The sequence below is a fragment of the Symphalangus syndactylus genome, chromosome 6 (assembly GCF_028878055.3).
Source record: "Symphalangus syndactylus isolate Jambi chromosome 6, NHGRI_mSymSyn1-v2.1_pri, whole genome shotgun sequence".
Classification (NCBI taxonomy): Eukaryota; Metazoa; Chordata; class Mammalia; order Primates; family Hylobatidae; genus Symphalangus; species Symphalangus syndactylus.
In genome coordinates this window covers 10,844,351-10,864,748 of record NC_072428.2, presented here as the reverse complement: position 1 = coordinate 10,864,748, position 20,398 = coordinate 10,844,351, and the positions used below count along the sequence as shown (strand labels likewise).

Below are 20,398 nucleotides of genomic sequence, written 5' to 3'. Positions count from 1 at the left end.
CCCTTTTTCATAATTAAAGTTTTAAAACATCTTTTTTGTGTTCCTGGTTTAGGGGAGCAAGGGCACTCCGGGGCTAGGCCGCCAGTACACAAAGGAGGTGCTACAACCAGCTGGGGTCACAGGAGGGCCTGGGCCCTTAAGGGCAAGCACCCCCCTGACCCCCAACCAGCCAGTCAGGGAGGCCAGAGGCTGGGACTGGAATGTGTCCTGCCCACCCTCCCCTGCCCCAAACCCAACACCATGAGGCTGAGAGGCTTTATTTGGCTTTATTTAGTAAAATGTTAAAATAAATAAATACAAATTGATCAGCTGCTCTGTATCCCCCCCACCCCCTCAAAACAAAAACCAAACAAACAAAAACAAAAACTTTGAAGCACAAAACTCCAAATACAAGTCTACCAAGACTGAAATCACAAAGGGCATGGACAAGAGACAGGGTTGGGGTCTGGCTGGCTCTTCTCTGCTAGGAGCTGGCTGACCTCTGGCCTGCCCGTCCCATCCCACCTGACTGCAGCTCACCCTGGGCTGACGACCCACGGACACCTGAGAGAGGTGAGGGTCCAAAGGCTGCTGGGGAGGGGGTAGGGGGCTGGGGTCCTCACGGGGGAAGGGCCTTGTGGGAGGGGGCGCCAAGTGGAACTGGGGAGCCCTGCTTCCGTTTAGAGGAGCTATTTTTCAGAGTTCCTACCCCGGCTTTCTGGAGGGCAGCCCCAGCTTCCTGCCCCTCACTTTGGCAAGGGGCCAGAAGACTGCCGAGGGCTGACCACTCCTGTCTTGGAGAGGAGCTGACTCAGAGGACAGTCTAAGTCAGGGTGAGGATGGGAGTCCTGCTTCCTGCCAGGGGTGCCCGGCAGAGGGACAGGGGCGAGGTTCACACAAAGTTGCCTCCACTCAACAGAAGCCACGGGATCTGGAGAACCTGGGCCCTGGAAATTGCACCTGGGCCACCATCCATTCATTACCCTAAGAGCCTTTTGCCCCTGGGTAAAAAGTCTCCTAAATTCAGCCCTTTAGATAAATAAGAAGGACCACGCCCTATAAGAGAATGAAGGGAGAAAACCACTGAAGAGTGTGTGTGAGCTGGGAGGTGACAGCCCAAGGGAGGCTCTGATGGCCCCAAGAGAGAAGTATCAGAGGTGGCTAGAGAGGCAGCGGTGCATGGGGAGGCGGAACACGGTCACCCTCACGGAAACAGCTGTATGCAACCACCCCCATGCACGCTGCCTGTTGGGCCTGAGCCAAGCAGCAGCAGGGACAGAGAGGCAGGTGTTGCAGGGAAACCAGGCACACGATGGTGCCAGCTGGAGGCTGCCAGGGCGGCCCCACCAGGGACTGCCCCTAACTGCCTCCCTATGTCAGGTACAACCAGCAGGCTTACCCCAAAGGGCCTGATAAGGAAGGCAGAAATCAAAACCCCAGATGAGCTCAGCACAGGTGAGACAAGACCCAGCAGGCTCCATGAAAGAAAAAGGACCCGCAGGCAGCAAGAATGCAGAGGTGGAGATGACAGCAACATGGCCTCAGTGTCACCAGGGTGCAGTGCCTGATCAGGAGCTGGCACGGGACTCCCAGTCAGGGCCCAGTGGGCAGCCGCTCCAGCTCTCTGAAGTGACTGCAAAGCCAGCTGGTCTCAAAAGTGGCTGTCAGAGCAGCTAAATTCTGGGCCATGGGGAAAGAGCAGTGGAGGGAAGGAGGAGGAAGCAAGTGGAGGTGGCTGGGGTGGGGCAGTGTCACGAACATATGTCTCAGGTGGTCACAGGTCCCCCCCCACAGGTCTGAGGGGACAGTGAAGGACAGGGAGATTGAGTATCAGGGGCCTCTTCTTTACAGTAAAACAGTGTTTTGGAACTTGAGTGCAGAATGTAGGTTTGGGGGCTGGGTTGCATCTCGTACTCCATACTAGCTGACTCCCAAAACAGCTCACATCTGAATGTCAGGAAGAATCCACAGCCCAGCTGCAGGCGAGGTCAGAATGTACCCGACACTGCTGAGGGCGGCAGGCAAAGCCCTGGTCAATTCCTAGCCCCGTCCCCCCACCCGAGACTCCTCAGGCAGCCCCTCTCTGAGCAAAGGCCTCTAGTGATGATGGCTTCCCAACTTCTTTCAGGAAATGGTAAGTTAGGTGTTGTGTGGCAACCCCCAGATGGGCCCAGACAAGTTGAAGGAAGAGCTCTAGACAGGGCAGACAGCCTGCTGCTGGTCTCTGATCCTCTGCCAGCGATTCCTCCAACTAGTCCAGGCATCTCCAAGACTCCCTGACTAGACACAGCACCTTGGTTTCTGAATGAGAACAGGGAACTCTTTCCCCCTCAGCCAGTCAAGCAGCCAGGGCCTAACTCTGAGGCCTGTTCGGCCAAACTTAATTCCTTCTTCTGAGGCCCTTGGGAAGATGAATGGCGATGGCTGATAGGGATGAGACACATTGTACTTTAAGAAGCGTCTCTTCTCTGTTGCATTTGCTTTCAGATCTGTCTTTGTCTCTCTGGGCCTAACTGGGTGGGAGAGAAGCTGACAGGATCGTTTCTACCTCTCCTAGACTCTGGCCTTTCCCAGGGCCTGGAGTGGGCTTGGGGGAGATGCTTCAGCAGGGCCAGGGTACAGAGCCTCCACCGCCCTCCCATCGGCCAGGGGCACGCAAGGGGCAAAGTTCTCCAGCGAGGGCACGCATCTGACACAATTTACTTCCGACAAGGCAAGATGAGAGAATGGTCTGAGCCTTTCACAACCCTGGTTTTCTCAAGAACGAGAGGCCACAACGGGCCAAGCCGAGGCAAGCGCAGCAATTCTAGCCCAGGGTCACCCAGGAGGCTTGTGGGTGGGTGGGGTGGAGTAAATTTCTGGTGCCTGGAGCCAACAGGCAGAGAAAGGAGTGGGAGCTTCAGACCTCCCCAAAGGCAAGACAGAGCGAAGGCCACACTGGGGCTCTGTCTCAGAGACGTACCCTCAAAACATGTCACTCCTCCTCTGTTCTTTCTCAGCACCAAGGGCTGATGCAGCCAGCCTGCACTCCCGCACCCTCCTGTCACGGCCAGGGTGCGTGCGCACCACTGAGCTCCGCTGGCCAGTTCCCTCGGAGGTGTCCCCCAGGCACTCATAATGCTGGTGGCTGAAAGACCAAAAGCAGCACCAAAGGAAGGGATCTTATTTAGGCACCAGCCTTTTGCTCTAGCAGAATCTGAGAAGACCACGGGTAGGGCCCTGATACCATCCACACTTCCATTTGGGCTTCACAACAGGAGACAAGATCCCTGCACCAAGAAGAGAGCACGGTCTTTTCTGAGGAGAGAAGGGTGGGGAGCTCTGCCTCTGTCCTTCAAGGAGACTGGCCCACCAGTCTAGGGACACACACACGGCAAAATGTCATCGTGATCAGCAGGGTCTGTGCTAAAAAATTATAACTACACGGCATTTTCTCCAGTTCTGACACCTTTTTAATAGAAATCACTGTTTTTAGGAAACAAATAGCACTTTTGTAATTTTTTTTTTTACAATGTTTCTTACCTTGATCTTAATTTAAGTAACACTAGGAAGACCTCAATATCTTTTATTTTCCTTTTTAATTTAAAAAAAAGTTTTTTTTTTTCCCCAGATACAAAGATTTTTGCCCTTGCATAAAAAAACAGTGCCCGAACGATGACACAAGGACTCACAAAGACTCACGGGACCTCACTGACACTAGGATTCCTACTCTACCATGCAAGGTCTCGGCTACCCTTAATTGGACTGTCAGCCTGAAAAACAGCTTTTCTATTCCTTACTTTAGTTTTTGTTACCAAGAAAGTAAAATGAACAGTAAAATAAAACTTTCCTTAAAGAAAAAAAGAACAAAAACAAAAATTAAAAAAAAGAGAAAAGAAACGTCTCCATTCAATTCACACACACCTGGGTCGCGTGCTGCTTCACTCAAGATCTTCTCTTCTTATAAATATAGAAAAGGGATGGAGCTTGTTTTCAAGTAAAATCACTGATCCACCTTTTTTTCCTTCCTGGACACACACATCCTTCTTCCCTGCCTTGGGCAAGGGCCAGCGGCCCGGGCTCTGCTTGTTCTTGGAGAGGAGACAGCGGGATAACCACGGAGATGCGCGATTCACCAAGCAGGGAAGGAAGGAGACTGGGCAGGCTTCAGGAGTGGTGGGGTTACCGCGCAGGGAGCAGAGCGCAGGGGACAAGAGCCTACTGGCTGTTCTTGGTGTCGGTCTCCCCTTGCACGCGGCCCCCGCCAGACGTGATTAAATACTGCTTATTTGATACACTGTCCCACCCCCTGCTCCCTCCAGCCACTCCCCTTCCCTCTTCTGGGCACTGGGGTTGGTTAAATCTCAATTCCTTTTTTTGGTTTTATAGTAGCGAAAGTTTAGAAACAGGAAAGCCCACACACTCTTTGGACTTGTCTTCTCTACCTAAACAAACGGCTCGGCAAGTAAGGATCTGAAACCTGCTCTCCTCCCTCCGCCCGTCCCTGCTCCCCACCCGAGAAAACAGAAACAAACCCATCGTGGCTGTGGAGGCTGCTGCAGGCACACACTGGTGTATAATAGAGAGAGTAAATATATTATTTCACTTGGCATGGTGCTGGCAAAGAACCTCCAGCTGGCACTATTTCATGTAACATGGTCCAATCTCTGCATGTACACACAGAATAAGAAGGATCAATTGGCAAACTCTGGTGCCACCTGGCACAAGCATCTTCTCTCTCTCTGGAACCAAAGAACCAAAAGAATTCTGCACTTCCCAGAAATCCGGCTTTGCTTTCTAGAGTCTTCAGTGTTCTGCTCTCCTTGCCGCCGGGATCCCGTAGCTTCTCCTAGAGGGGCTCTGTTATTTAGTCTCTTCCCCCTGGTTACAGTTCGCTGTGCAACTCTGGGAGGAGGGGGAAGGGGCCGGCGTGGAGGTGGCGGCATTGGCAGGGGGGGTGCAGTCTGGGCCGTTAGAGATGGCCCCCACAGTGGCCTCAGAGTCTACAGGTTTGGAGAGGTCAATGCCGTGGATGAGGCGAATCAGCTGTTTTACCTTCTCCAGGGAGCTGTGCATCTCCTTCTGCCGGGCCAGGATGGCGTTCTTCATGTCCATGCATTTCTGCAGCAAATGACAAGGGCAGTGGCACTGAGCCGCCTCGTTTCTAACAGGCCTGGCAGCCCCTGAGAGCAGAGCGCCTTCTCTCTGCCCAGGGAGAAGAAGCTCTGCTGGCTGCTGTGCAGCCCCTGGGCCTTGCTGTGCTCCTTCCTTAGTGGAGTGGGCGGCTACCACCTAAGGAACAGGGCGGGTGGAGTGGGTAGGCTGGGGGGGTCCAAGAGGCAACAGAGGGAGAAAGAGCATGCAGGCACCAACACACGGGAGTACTAACACTTAAAGATAAACCGGCAGAGCCGCCATCAGACTTCCAAACAAAGGCTGTTTTTTTAAAAAAAAAAAAGTTCCCACAGCTGCCCTGCAGCCTGTTTCGGCAGGTTTTGATACGCTTCTGTCATGCTAACTGGGGAGCTTCAGCACTGGACTGAGCTCTCCAGGGTGGAAAACACACAGTGCTATCTGGATTCCATCTGAGGGCAGCAGGAAGTGAGAGGACAGGCCAGCAGCATTGAGGAGGATGGAAGCCCCAGGGACAAAGGCCTGCAGCCAGTACACCTTCTGCTCAGCCGGGGACTTAGAGTCTTTTGCCCTTTGGCCCTCAGCTTCCCACACCTGCTGGCTTCTATTTTAGGCAGGGAAAGAGATGAAAGAGGTGTTAAATCTGCATGCCACGGGGAGGTATGGTGAGGAGGAGAAAGCAGGTAGGCAGGACAGTTCAACTGCCACCAAGTACAAGGCACCACCTGGTATCCGTGAGGGCTGAGGTCACTTCGCTCCAACAAGGGTGACCTACTCAATGGAAAAGAAGACTGGCTCCTTGCCTGGGAGGAGCCTCTGTCCCCCTGCTGCAAATACAACCCTCTTTCCCACTTGGACAGGCCGGGCTGGGCAGTACTTACTTCCAATACTTGTCTCTAGAAAGCCCGCTTCCTCACACTGGTCAGGAAAACCGGGAAATGCAATCAGCATGGTGTGGAAGAAAGAGCGAGGGAGGGCCGTGTGGAGGGGCCCACTCGCTCAGGTGACTAGGAAGAATCACACGAGGGGACCTGGTCTGTGTCTGCTCAGTGTCAGGTGAGGCGCTACGCTCCCCCCACACACTGTCAGGAATACGCAGGGCCGTGGCTACGCTGTTGTAGCTGTTACTTATTCAGCCTGAAGACTGAAAATCCTCTCTCTGATTAAAGCCAAGAGGATGTTACAGAGCTTGGGTAAGGCACCACCTACCAACTGGCCGCCTGTACCTGAGGTCTGAACTCTTAACTGGATGGCAAACTGCATTTGCCCAAGTTAATCACGTTGATAAACAGAAGGACCCAAAGCAGCCTGGGGCCCACACATACTGTTACGTATATGGAAAGGCCTAGGTCTCTGCACCTATGTATCGACTGCTGAAGGCATGAGGTTTACTTACACTTATGGAATTGCTGAGCTGTTTCACCTTTTGCTCTAGTTGTTCTCGTTCTTGTTTTAAATCTGAACTCCATTTAAGTAACTTCTGTTTCTCTTCTTCTTTTGCTAAAAAAAAAAAAAAAAAAAAAAGGAACAGTTTTTGACAATTAATTCTTTGAAAAGGCCACTGTGCTCAGAATGCCTGCCAAAGAAGGTATTTTCCCCAGAGCTCCCATGAGTCCTATAACCAGTGCAGAGAATCTGCCCACCTGGACTTCTCCTTTTTCTGTGTACAGTATGCTAAGAAAACTGTCGGTGGCTTGGGTCTGGCTTTACATAAATGAGATATCACATCTCATTTTTTTTCCCTAAGAAGTGCTACAGGCCAGGCATGGTGGCTCATGCCTGTACTCCTAGGACTTTGGGAGGCCAAGGCAGGTGAATCACTTGAGCCCAGGAATTTGAGACCAGCCTGGGTGACATGGCGAAACCTGTCTCCACCAAAAAATACTAAAGTTAGCTGGTTATGGTAGTACACACCTATAGCCTCAGCTATGTGGGAGGCTGAGGTAGGAGGATCGACTGGGCCCAGGAGGAGGAAGCTGCAGTGGGCTGTGATCACGCCACAACACCCGAGCCTGGGTGAGACAGTGAGACCTTGTCTCAAAAAATAAATGAATAATAATAATAAAAAATGCCACAGAAGTTTTCCACTTTATCCAGTAAAAGGTTTTCATTTGCTTTGTTTCCTCCAATAGTTAAGGGCAAAAGGTTTTCATTTTTAAATTTAAATTCCCTTTGGAGAATAAAACAAATACTACCAGGATTTTTTCAAACAAGGGGAAGCTTACAAAAAAGTGAGTATGGATAACCCCTTACCTGCTTTGTAGGCAATATAGGAATGAACAATTGCTAAAGTTCCAGGCCATGGAATTGCTTCTTCCTTCTTCAGCATCTGAAAAGATTTTTAGAATTTTACCTTGAGAAGGAGGTTTAAACACACATCCTCTATGTAACAGCTAGCAATGGTATCTGTGGCTACTGGCAGATAAAATCCAGGAAGGATTTATGATAGCAGTGTTGCAAAACTCTGGTCTATAGTTTCTGGACTAAAAAGTTCCAAATATCAGCTTAGGAGAATCAAGTTCAAGGCAGGAAGAGCCAGGACACTTGAGCCCAGGCTTAGAAGGAGCTGGGACTTGGCTGAGCATTCCTATCTTTTCACGCACGCCACATGACGCCCAACCACTCCCGACAGCTAGAACCACCAACACAAAAGCTGCACATCAGCATGATGGCAGCAGCCACTGGCAGTTCCGTCCTTGACCTGACATGGGCTGCCTATCTCAATTTTAGATTTCTATGTCCCTCAAAGACAGCCTGACCAAGGTAATTAAATATTAGTTCCAAATACTAAAGTATAATCTAGACCCTATGTCAAAAATCATCAGAAGGTCACAAAGCAGCATCAGGAGGAGGACAGTGAGAGAAGTGTTCCACTGAACCACAGGCTGCAGGATGAGGACACTATTACAAGGGAAAACCAGAATTTGTTCAAAGCAGGATTCCAAAGAACTGAGCAGAATCCCAGTACTTGCTGAGCTATTGGGCTTGCTTATTTATTATTTATACTTTGCCCACCTCTACAGAAGACTTGAGACAGCTTATAATAAAATCATAGAGACATAAATATACATGCATAGTTGAGAAAAGGTGACCAGAAACCAAAGAGAGAAGGATGGAGGCTAGGACAGTGACTAATATGTTTGCCTTTTAAGTCTATAAAATATCAACAGCACTTTACACTTAGTTCTCTGAGCCTGATGTAACAAAATAGGTTAAAAGTGAAATGGGTGTTGTTTTATTATTATTATTTTGAGACAGGGTCTTGCTCTGTCCCCCAGGCTGGAGTGCAGTGGTGTGACCTCCGCTCACTGCAACCTCCGCCTCCTGGGTTCAAGCGATTCTCCTGCCTCAGCTTCCCAAGTAGCTGGGATTACAGGCGCCCGCCACTACGCTCGGCTAATTTTTGTATTTTTAGTAGAGATGGGGTTTCGCCATGTTGGCCAGGCTGGTCTTGAACTCCTGACCTTAGGTGACCTGCCCGCCTTGGCCTCCCAAAGTGCTGAGATTACAGGCGTGAGTCACTGCACCTGGCCCAGGGTGTTATTTTAATTAATCAACTGGGCAATTTCTCTTAATTTTATTTCCAAAGAAGAGTTTTAAAACCATATACTTGGTCTGGACCATTCCTAGAGAATGAGGCACACTGGACTTTTAAGGGTCTTGACTTTTAAAGAGAAGATAAGTCATTTCAAATACAAGGAAGCGTCTATCCAGCTCAGTAATATGGCAGAGGGCTTCTGAGGGAATGAAGGCCGTGCGCCTGCGTGCTGTGTCATGAACAGGGAAGATGCAGCCTGGAGACGGACTGGGAGAGAGGAGAGACTGCCATTTCCCCGGGAAAGGAATTCCTCCTGATGGCCGTGTCTTTGTCCTCCTTGGCCCCTCCCCTGTTGGACCCACCCACAGTACCTGGTCCTGACATCTGGGACAGATCCACATGCCCTTGGGAATTGTTTTCAGAGGGGGGTCTAAGCAGTCCAAATGATATACACGGGAACACGTGTCGCACATCAGTAACTGGCCACTTTTTCTGCAAACGCTGCAAAAATCCTCATGAATATCACCCTATAAAGTTGAGAGGAAAGGTAAGAAAAAGGACAAAAAAGGTAAAATTTTAATGTTTAACACATTCTAGATGCATATAAATGTTTTAGGACAATCAGCTGCCTCGTTCCAGGAGTACTCAAGAGAAGTAGGAATCACCAATAGCACAGGCCCCTACTCACTCCGCACAGCTAAGGCTCCCTGGGTGGGGACAGTACAATAGTCCCCCCTTATCCATGGGGAATATGCTCCAGGACCCCTAGTGGATGCCTGAAATCTCCGTACTGAACCCTGTATACATGTTTTTCTATACATGCAGACCCACGATAAAGTTTAATTTATAAATTAGGCACAATAAGAGATTAACAACAGTGACTAAGAAAACAGAACAATTATAACGATACACTGTAATAAAAGATGTGAATGAGGTCTGTCTCTTTTCTTTCTCAAAACATCTTAATATTTTCAGACTGCAGTTGACTATGGGTAACTGAAACAGTAAGAAATGAAACCTCAGATATAAGGAGGGGACTAGTGTATTCTTTTTTTTTTTTTGAGACTGAGTCTCGCTCTGTCATCCAGGCTGGAGTGTAGTGGCGCAATCTCGGCTCACTGCAAGCTCCGCCTCCCAGGTTCACGCCATTCTCCTGCCTCAGCCTCCAGAGTAGCTGGGAATACAGGCGCCTGCCACCACGCCCGGCTAATTTTTTTGTATTTTTAGTAGAGACGGGGTTTCACGTATTAGCCAGGATGGTCTCAATCTCCTCACCTGGCGATCTGCCTGCCTCAGCCTCCCAAAGTGCTGGGATTACAGGCGTGAGCCACTGCGGCCGGCTGGGACTAACGTATTCTTAGAGTTTACAGGAGAGGTCTATAGTCGCCTAGGCCAAAATTAACATTATAGGCGATACCTAAGAGTTTCTTATGTTTTGGTAGAGGACAACCTACATATCATAAATCTTACAGGTACGGAAATCCATTCATCAAAGTGTTTCACAATATGATACAAACAATTCTCATCACCTATCGATTCTGGGGGGAGTTTAGAAGGACTGGGAGAGAAGACAGACAAAAATTGGAGTTTTCCTGAATTTGCTTGCTCAAGAAGAAAAAAATACAGTGAAAGTTCAAATGGGAAAATATTAAGTCAGAGACAAATTAAATTCATATGTGAGTTCTTTCTAAAATGAAGAATTTAAAAAGCCAAAGCAACAGCTGACAATGTTCTCCTAAAACCAGTATTTTGTGTTTGCTGTTCAATGGGCCATTCTATTCTGGGAGGCTTTATCCCTATAAAAACTTCACCAGCTGGAAAAAGACGAGCAGCCCCAGTCTGTTCTGCTGGTCCTGTCTCTCCACCACCCCCATCACAGTGATAGTTTTAGGACTCAGGTAAGTCTGCTGGAGCTTCTGAACAGAAGGCACCATCAGAATAAAGCAGATCTACTTAAAATTGGAAGAGGAGAACATAGCCAAAAAAAAAAAAAAAAAAAAGAGCTATTAAAGAGGTCTTTTCCAGCGAGTCAATCCCTAGCTCATTCTCTGGATGGGATTAAATCCACTGATAAGAACACCAGGGAAGGGAAGACTGAAGGGAAGTGCCAGAGGCGACCCAGCAAGTCAAGCCAATGTGCTGCTGTGGATTTCCTGGCTATTCTGCCAGAAGGTCTAATACAGAAATTGTGCACAGGAAGCAGTAATAGAGAGCAATGTGAGTCCCTCCTTTCTATGATGTAATCCCTCCACCACCACCAGTGAAGGAACGCATCGTCATGGACCTACAATTTCACTCCAAGGGAAACTTGCTCTGTAATCCACTAGGGTATCTGGCAGCCCAGAAAAGAGGCTGCAAAAGTTTTAAGATACATCATAGTGTGGATGGATTTTAATCTTTTTCTTTTTTTTTTTTTTAGACGGAGTCTCTTGCTCTGTTGCCCAGGCTGGAGTGCAGTGGAACGGTCTCGGCTCACTGCAACCTCTGCCTCCTGGATTCAAGCGATTCTCCTGCCTCAGACTCCTGAGTAGCTGGGATTAGAGGCATGAGCCACCACGCCTGGCTAACTTTTATATTTTTAGTAGAGACAGGGTTTCACCATGTTGGTCAGGCTGGTCTCGAACTCCTGACTTCATGATCTGCCCACCTCGGCCTCCCAAAGTGCTGGGATTACAGGCGTGAGCCACTGTGCCCGGCAGATTTTAATGTTTCTTAGTAGGAAAATGTGACCACTGGACAGTAAAAAAGATAACATATGTTCTAAAATATTACACGTGAATGTAGCCTAATAGTTTAACTTCTAGGCACCAAAAGAGGTAAGGTTTCATCCCTAGATTAACTATGATTTTCTTCCTTCATTATTAAAATCAGGCTGAGGGCTACTCTTCTCCTCTAGAGGGTCAGCCTTTCTTGAACCTTATCCCTAAGTGGTGAGTCTGCGTCTTTAGAAAGTTTATTTAAAATGTGTGATTTTAGAGACTGTTTTATGTGAACTACAGAAAAATTATCAGTGATGGAGTGAATGAGACAAACCGGGCATCTTATTCAGAGGGACTTGGGATAAACGAAGAGGTGCTCACTTTCCTTTACTCCTGAGCAAGGAGCACATCAAGAAACAGAAGGCAGAAAGGCAGAAAATAAAAATTAAACAATTTATTTAAGTTCCCAAAGGAAACTTCCTATCTTGTTTATATACCCTATAATTTTTGGTGTTAAGATCCCTTTTCATTTTTAAAGTTACTGAGGATCCCAGAGAGCTTTTATATGAGTTATAGCTATTAATATTTACTGTTAATAACAGTTAAAAAACAATTTTTTTTGAGACAGGGTCTGGCTCTGTCACCCAGGCTGGAGTGCAGTGCTGTGATCTTGGCTTACTGCAGCCTCGACCTCCCAGGCTCAGGTAATCCTCCCACCTCAGCCTCCCGAGTAGCTGGGACTACAAGCGCATACCACCATGCCCGGCTAATTTTTTTATTTTTTGTAGAGATGGGGGTCTCACTTTATTACCCAGGCTGGTAAAAACTTTCAATTCTGAATTACAGAACCATGAAAAATTACAAACAAAGTATATTAAAACATTTTTAAACTCCAAAACACAGAGGTACACATTCCATTAGCTGCCACAGTGACATCATCACACATCATGAAATATCTGCTAAACTCCACTGTTCGGTCTTGAGAGAATGAGAATGAAAATGGAAAATGACGGTTTAGTATCATTATGAAAATAGTTTTGATTTTATGACTCCCTGAAAGAGTCTTGGGGACTCCCAGACTACACTTTGAGAACTGCTGCCCATAGAAATGAATATAAAATGCCAAAACATTTTACACATACAGAACCGGTTCTTTGCCTTAAAAGAGCAGAGGAAGTCCTACGCACCATGCCAGGTCAAAATGCTTGGGCTCTGATGACTGACCAAATTATTACTATAAACCAGATGGCAGGTGAGTTGAAGGACAGCTGGCCCATGATGCTTTGCTAGGCGCTGAGGACGTATGTTTCTAGGAAGCACTCTGGCAATACCAACTGCAATTCCATCAGTGCTAAACAATTTTTATAATTATGTTAATATATCTTCCCTTCTTATAAAAATGATGATAGTGGCAACAAGGTACATCCAGAGGATTAGTGTCTGGTAGGTTTTGTATCACACCAAGTCCCTCAAAATGGTTATTGATCCCTAGAAATGCCTGCCTCTCAAGTGTTATTGTTTAATTAATGTTGTTGGAACTTATGCTACCCAGCAGCAAACATACAGAGACCTGTGTGTTGATTTTAATCACTGCCACTACTGGGATACTGTAAAAGGAGAAGTCAATTATCTTAAAAATACCTTCTGCTGAGTTTAACTTAAGGAGTTCTTTAGAAAAGCTTTCTTTTACCTTTAGATTTCTGAAAAGAAAAATGTTTCAATTTTAAGACAAAACCTGGCAGAAGCTCTTAGTTTGTGAGTTGATGAGTGGATCCTTTGGGTTCAATCTTTCAAAGAAAACCATAATCCCATTTGACCCAAAAAATACAACAAAAACAACACTGTTTAGGAGAGAGACTCACATGCAGAACCACAAAATCATCTGTCCCCTAGCATTTGTGTACCATCCTAGAGGGAGAGCTCTACCATGAAGCCAATGAGCTGGTGATCCTTTGGCAATACTTCAACTGAGAAGAAGTTGGGACAATCTTTGGCGCTAGCAAACAAGATTTCTGAGAGAGACCCTGCTGCTCATTAACAGGACAGTTAGAAAACCTGTGTCAATTATTAATGCCAAAAGTCAGGAAAGCTAGACAAAATGCTGAATCTTTAGAAAATGATGAATCTGTAACCACCAGCGACGTCTAAGGAAGGAAACAAGGAAACCTGTCAGAGAACAGAATTCTTCTATGACCCTAGTCCTCCAAAGATAACACTTTCTTTGTTGCCTCTGGAATTTTAACTCAGAATATTCATATGGTATTCTGCTGCTCCTTGGAAAGGGGTGTGCCACTAGTAGGTTCTGAGAATCTTCAAGTTCAAGGGATATTTTATCTTAGGATGGTCAATGACAAGCTCTGTAATTCACCAAATAACTGGGACATGTGTGAAATGAAACTCTTTATTTCCCTCCTCAGATCTGCTCCTCTCTTAATCTTTAGTAAACGGAAGCTTCATTTTTCTAGTCATTTAAGCCAAAAACTTTGGTTTTCTCCTTGACCATTCTTTTTCTCATAACCTATATTCAATCCTGATGGCTCTTCAAAATATACGCAGACGTGATCACTTTTCTCCATCTCTGCTTCTTCCAAGCTATCATCATCATCTTTCCTTCCTTTTTTTTTTTTTTTTTTTTGAGACAGGGTCTTGTTCTGTCACCCAGGCCAGAGTGCAGTGGCGCAATCATGGCTCACTGCAGCCTCAACCTCCCATGCTCAAGTGATCCTCCCACCTCAGCCTTGCAAGCAGCTGTGCCTAAAGGGGCACACCAGTATGCCCGGCTAATTTTTGTATCTTTAGTAGAGACGGGGTTTGAGTATGTTGCCATCACACCTGGCTAATTTTTTGTTTTCTAGAGATAGGGGTCTTGCCATGTTGTCCAGGCTGGTCTTGAACTCCTGGGCTCAAGCAATCCGCCCACCTCAGCCTCCCAAAGTGTTGGGATTTACAGGCGTGAGCCACCGTGCCTGCCCATCATCATCTCTTGCCTGGACAACTGCAAAAGCCTCCTAACTGGTCTTCCTGCTTCCATCCTATTTTCCCTATGGGCCCTTTCCTCCTGCATATTTTAGACACAGTGATCCTTTTTAAAATCCTAGTTGATTTTGCATACACCTTAAAAATAATAAATGCAAGCAAGAATCATTAAAGGATGCTAAAATCATTAGATAACAGTTTGTTGGGAAACTGGATATTTATACAGACTCAAAGCTATCTCCACCACAGGAAAAAGGCACATTTACAGGTGGAAAAATCTGATAGAAACTATCTTAGGAGATGAAAGTTAACATCACCAACAACAGAAGAGACTGACAACATGTGCCTCCTGCTGTGATGCCCTGATAACGACCCATCGTCACTTATTAGTGCTCCTGCAAAAATGCATACCCTGAATCTACTGCTGAGAAAAAAAATCAGACAATCCAAACAGAGAGGCATTCTACAGAAGAACTGGCTCTTTTTAAAAACATCAATGTTATGAAAGACAAAGACTGAGAAACTCTTCCAGAATAAAGGATTACCAAACAGACAATATCATGACAATAAATGTCAAGAGTAATCTTGAATTGGAACCTGGGAGCAGGAAAAACAAAGTGTCACAAAAGCCAGTAAGGGACAAATGGAGCAATCTGAATATGGACTGTATATTTTATATAGTAATATTTTATTAGTGTTAAATTTCCTCAATTTGATAAATGCATTGTACCTACATAAGAGAGTATCTTTGCTCTTAGGAGATGTATAGTGAAATATTTTAGGGTGAAGATTCATGAAGTCTGCAACTTCTTGTTACCTGGTTCCCCTAAAATAAGTGGGTATGGTAGGTGAGAAGCAGGGGCAAAATGTTAACAACCGGTGAATCAACGTGAAGGATATACATTGCTTCTTTGTACCATTATTGTAACTCTTCTGTAGGTTTGAACATTTTCAAAATAAATACTGAAAAATTATGTCACTCCTCTGCCCAAAACCCTCTAATGGTCTCCCATTTTACTGAGAACGAAAGCCACAAAGCCCTGCGCAACTGGCCCGGCCACTTCTGAGGCCTCATTTCCCACCACCCTGGCCAGCTTGCTCTCCCCCGCTATCCTGGCCCTCTTGCTTTTCTTTCAAGATGCCATGCACACTCCCACCGCAGGGCTTTGCACTGCTGTTCCCTCTGCCTGGCAGGCTCTTCCCCCAGATCCTCCCGAGGCTTCACCACTCTTCATAAACATCAGCCTCCTGCCAGTATGCTATATGCCCTTAATCCATTCCATTTCTGTTTTCTTTTTAGAGATGGGGTCTCACTCTTGTCACCCAGGCTGGAGTGCAGTGGCACAATCTCTGCTCACGCAACCTCCACCTCCTGGGTTCCAGGGATTCTCCTGCCTCAGCCTCCTGAGTAGCTGGGATTACAGAAGCGCGCTATGCCCGGCTAATTTTTGTGTTTCTGTAGAGACCGGGTTTCGCCATGTTGGCCAGGCTGGTCTTGAACTCCTGACTTCAGATGATCTGTCTGCCTCGGCCTTCCAAAGTGTTGGGATTACAGGCATAAGCCACCATGCCCGGCCCCATTTTTCTTCATAGCACTTATCATTACCTGACATTATATATTCACTTTCTTATTATCTGCCTCTTCAGATGAGCTCCTTGAGGACAGGGAGTTGGTTTTGTTCCCTGCTGTGTCCCCAGCCTCAAGAATAGCACTTGCTCAGCAGAGTAGCACTCAGTGAGTATCTGCTGAGTGAATTCGGAGCTTTGTTGAGGTTCATTTAAACATTTAGAGCACTAGTTCACATTCCTGCAGTTTGTGGGTGAAGGGCTACTAAGTATTTGACAGTTTTTCGGGAACCTGTTTCTGATCAACTCTGCTGAATACAGTTCCTCTAAAGAAAACTGTCCACTTTTGGAATTGTATTTGAAGCAGCAAACAAGGGCTGCTGGGGGACTGTATGTCTTCTTCATTTTCCCCACTCCCAAAACACTGATGATAGAAACTTGCACACCTCTCAATTGTATGAGCTGATCTCCCCACCCCATCTGTTTTCTGAGAACTCATTCACAGTAGATCAAATTCAGACTCGGAAGGCTGGCTGAGTTCCATGAGGTTATATTTAACATGTTTCTCAAGGACATGGAAGGCCTGGAAACTCAGAAGAAAGCTGCCTTACATGGCATAAAAAGCATTCTATAGTGTTTAATTGCTGTTCCAGGGTTAATTAAGAAGGTGCAAGTCGATAAGGAGACAACATATGATAACGCTTTTCCCAATTTCAGCTCTCAGAAAGACAGTGTGCTTTTCCCAGGTTACTTACGTCTGTGGAGGTGGGGCTGGGCAGGGACACAGGCTGAACAGGTGCAGGGAAAGTGAATGTGGTCTCTGTCTTTTCATTTTCAGGGGAGTCAGGATGACTGGATTGGGGGGATGTTGGGGTAAGGGCTCCAAACCCCAGCACTGCATTGTATTTTGGAGGACGACCTATATACCAAGAGAAGGGAACAAAAGGGAAAAAGGGGGAGGGAAAGAGAGGGGGAAAATGATCTTACATACCTTTGGCCAGTGTTCCTCATTGGCTAGCATGGAAAAGGAAGTGAGGTAGCAGACAGAAGGTTAATTCAACAGTCCCAAAGGAAGGAAGAGAAGCAAAGATTTAAATGTCATTAGAAACAACTACGACTCTCAAGAGAAGGGAGGATAAGAGAGCTCTGGAGAATGACAGAAGGTGCTGGCTTATGTACAAAGACCTCACCTTGGGCAGATTGTGGTGAAGTTCCTTGGACTACTGCAATTTGAGATTTCTAGTGCAAAAACCAAGATGTCAAAGCCCAGTGGGAGCCAGGGCCAGGAATGAGTTTATGTTATTTATTTTTTTTGAGACGGAATCTCGCTCTGTCACCCAGGCTAGAGTTCTGTGGCACCATCTCGGCTCACTGCAACCTCCGCCTCCCAGGTTCAAGCCATTCTCCTGACTCAGCCTCCCGCGTAGCTGGGACTACAGGCACGTGCCCAGCTAATCTTTTGTATTTTTAGCAGGGACGGGGTTTCATCGTGTTAGCCAGGATGGTCTCGATCTCCTGACCTCATGATCTGCCCATCTTGGCCTCCCAAAGTGCTGGGATTACAGGTGTGAGCCACCGTGCCCGGCCGAGTTTATTATTTTTTCATATCTTGCATACTGTTCTCTAAGGTTTCTCTGCAATCAGCATTCTCACAAGACTATTAATGATTCTCAGTTCCCACAAACTGATTTATTTAGGATTTCTGCTTTTCCTTTTCTCTTCTGTCTGCATTTTATGAGGGTGGAGACAGGCAAAGCAAGGTGGCAAAATTCAAGTTAACTATTCTTATCCCTTGCTGTTAGAGCTATTGAGAGGTATGTTCTGGGAGTAGCTGAAACCTAAGAGCTTAAAAGATGCTCTGGGCTTAGCAATTAATTTTTAAGTATTTCTGTCCCTGGATACCCTCCCCAGTTGACTGGCAGCTGTCTCCCCACTTTACATGACAAACATCCTGATAAACGACATCTCTAAAAATTGGGGCTGTTTAAAAGTCTCAGGAAAGGCCCTCCCATCAGCACTCCTGAGAGACCTGATTTGTGTAAGAGCATTTTGACTCAAACCTCAAGGCTACAAAGGAACTTAAATGAGCCCTGTGGGTACAGAAAGTCTAGGTCAGCCACTCTTGCCTTACCACCTATCTAAGTCAGGGTCCTTGTCTTCTAAGGGCCAAGGTCATTGCTTCTAAGCTATGAGTGATCAAAAGTATATGCCCAACACACCAAAGGAAAAAAAAGGGCCAGAGAGGTACGAAACTGCCTATAAGCATTGGTAAATGGTATGTAGGATCATGACTTTGCCAACAGTTATCATTTATATTAGGATTATGCACTAGAGTCATGATTCTGTCAGATGTTACAGAAATATTACCTCTCTGTGTTAAACTGGTGATGCCTGTAGTACAAAGACAGATCGTACTGGTTTGTCTCTTCTAGGGAGTTCAGTGCTGCTGGAAGGGGAAGAACAAGATGAATGCTCTCGTTTACCCACAAAAGGCATATCCTAGGCACTGTGGATGCAGGCTTTTATCCTCTGACCTTAGCAAGAGATGCCCAGGTCTTTCTGGCTCATTTAACCCCTGTCCTCTTAGCAGATACTGCCCACTATCAGGCCAATTATTGTGCATTCTGGCTGGGGGGCTCCTTTCCGAGAACTGCATTGGGGTCACTAAAAAAATCACCAAACACAAAACAAAACAAAAATAACTTAGAGTACTGGTTACTGTGGCCCAGGAATCAATAAAAAGCCATGACTTAGGGTTCCCCATCTAAATATTTTTGAGTACTTGAAGGACAGGACTGATGAAACATTAGAATGGGTTACTAAGGGTGGGTATGATATCTCTTTTGTGGAGAGGGAATGGTAATAGTGTAGTCCTGCCGAAGGCAGACAAAGGGTCAGGATGACCTCCTGAGCTTCCAGTGGCTCTGAGACTGTGTGTGCACATGCACAAATTAGTATGCTACTCCACTCACTCTGCAACCTTTCTAGCCTGGAACTAGAATTCAGGGACACATTACCATGTGGAGAAAAGGACCTTGGGATGTATTACTGACATCAAAGAACAATTTCAGTACCTTGTTTATGAGCTCAAACCTTGAGCTGTTAAGACCTATTTAGACCTGCATGGTGAGAGATGCTGCTGCTGCTGCTGCTGTTTTTTCTGCTCTGCCTAAGAGTAAGATTCTGGAATGTCCATGGGAAGGTCTGAAATACGGGATTGGAGCTCTTTAGGAATCTGTTCTTTAGGGAGCCTGTTTTGACAGTGACCTTTTCTTCCTTAGTTGGAGATGTCCTCTTCTCAAAGATTCTAAGTTCTCAAGTGTGGCTACCTCTTTCCTTCCTGGAAAGTCTGCAGCTCCAAGAAACTCAGCGTCACACTCTGGCCTTGATGGCAGCAGGACAACCAAGACACTCTTAGGAGCACCTTGGCAACGTCAGTGCTCTGTTCTGCTTAATGACGCTCAAATGCTTCCTTTTACATGGGGTTCTGTTCACTGTGCTATTCATGGATGGCCTGGCAGGCTTGGGGCAGAAGTGCTACATTAAGCCGTTCCCCTGAGTCAGCTTTGCCAGAATCCTGGTAAAGTCAGCTTTTGATTCAGTATACAGAACTCTAATAAGAAATCTCATTCTCTTTTCTCTCCCATTCTCAGAGAACAACAACAAAACTATTTTCAAAGGATAGAGGAGTTAGGTCCTATAATGATGGGAGGAGGGAAGGAGAAGAAACACACACAGAAAGCAAAAGCAACAGCAGCAAGGGAGAGATACAAAAAGGTCCTCACCTCTCTTCCGGGTCCCAGGGTGCATTGTGCTGTTTAGGTATGTGACTGCACTCTTCTTACGCTTTGAGGATTGAAGAAGGAAAGGTGACTGTTGAGTAGTGTGGTTATTACTAATACTGGCACAAGCTAAAGACCAAGCATGGCATGACTGTCAACATGCCGACTAGTTAGTGCTAATCATCCTAAGGTCTCAATGCTCAAGGGTTTTATTGTATGTACTTGGCTCTCAGAGACTATCTCAGAGAAGTCTGCCTCTGCTGCCGATGACAGTTGTACTGAAGTCAGGATGAATTAAAATTTTAAGGTAGGCATGTATCTGCTGAAACTTAGGAAAAAAACCTAAGGGGTAAGCAGTGACTAATAAAAATGATAAGTCAAAAAAAATCTACCACTTCACAGAACTGGCCAAGTACAATCAGGGTGCTGCTCTTCAGCAGGTTTTCAGAGGGGAGGCACTGAACAGCTCACAATAAAACTGGAACATGAGGGAAGGGCCAGGTGCTGGCCAGTAATACCTCTGGCTCAAAGACTGCTCCGCTGTAGACCGGATTTGCTGTTGTTCTTCTTTTTCGCTCCTGCCTCTTGCTTTGGATTTCTTGAGAGAAGAAAAGGTTTCGATTAGCAGAGAGGCATGGAGAACCTAAAAAACTTAACTTCATTGTTTTATCTATTGGTTTTCCCAGAAGAAATCAGAATCAGGGACAAGTCTCTGTTTCACTGAAGCCTCAGCAGAGGCAAGCACA

General features: G+C 46.4%; 1 protein-coding gene across 49 annotated transcripts in view; it reads right to left on the bottom strand.

Moving 5' to 3' along the window:
- Positions 1-247: 247 nt before the first annotated feature.
- PHF21A (PHD finger protein 21A) overlaps positions 248-20,398 on the bottom strand; it is a 196,341-nt gene continuing 176,190 nt past the window's right edge. For 43 of the 49 annotated variants that reach the window (XM_055281781.2, XM_063640874.1, XM_063640873.1 and 40 more), the window contains 7 exons: positions 20,171-20,250; positions 19,656-19,716; positions 16,626-16,789; positions 9,001-9,156; positions 7,345-7,420; positions 6,488-6,591; positions 248-5,079 (listed from right to left, as the gene is read on the bottom strand). In XM_055281781.2, coding sequence (XP_055137756.1) covers positions 4,822-5,079; positions 6,488-6,591; positions 7,345-7,420; positions 9,001-9,156; positions 16,626-16,789; positions 19,656-19,716; positions 20,171-20,250 — 899 coding nt within the window. In that variant the 3' untranslated portion in view covers positions 248-4,821. Of the gene's footprint in view, positions 5,080-5,972; positions 6,099-6,487; positions 6,592-7,344; positions 7,421-9,000; positions 9,157-16,625; positions 16,790-16,861; positions 16,885-19,655; positions 19,717-20,170; positions 20,251-20,398 lie in introns of those variants that run through there. The other 6 variants (XM_063640901.1, XM_063640900.1, XM_063640899.1 and 3 more) reach the window with 2 other exon arrangements.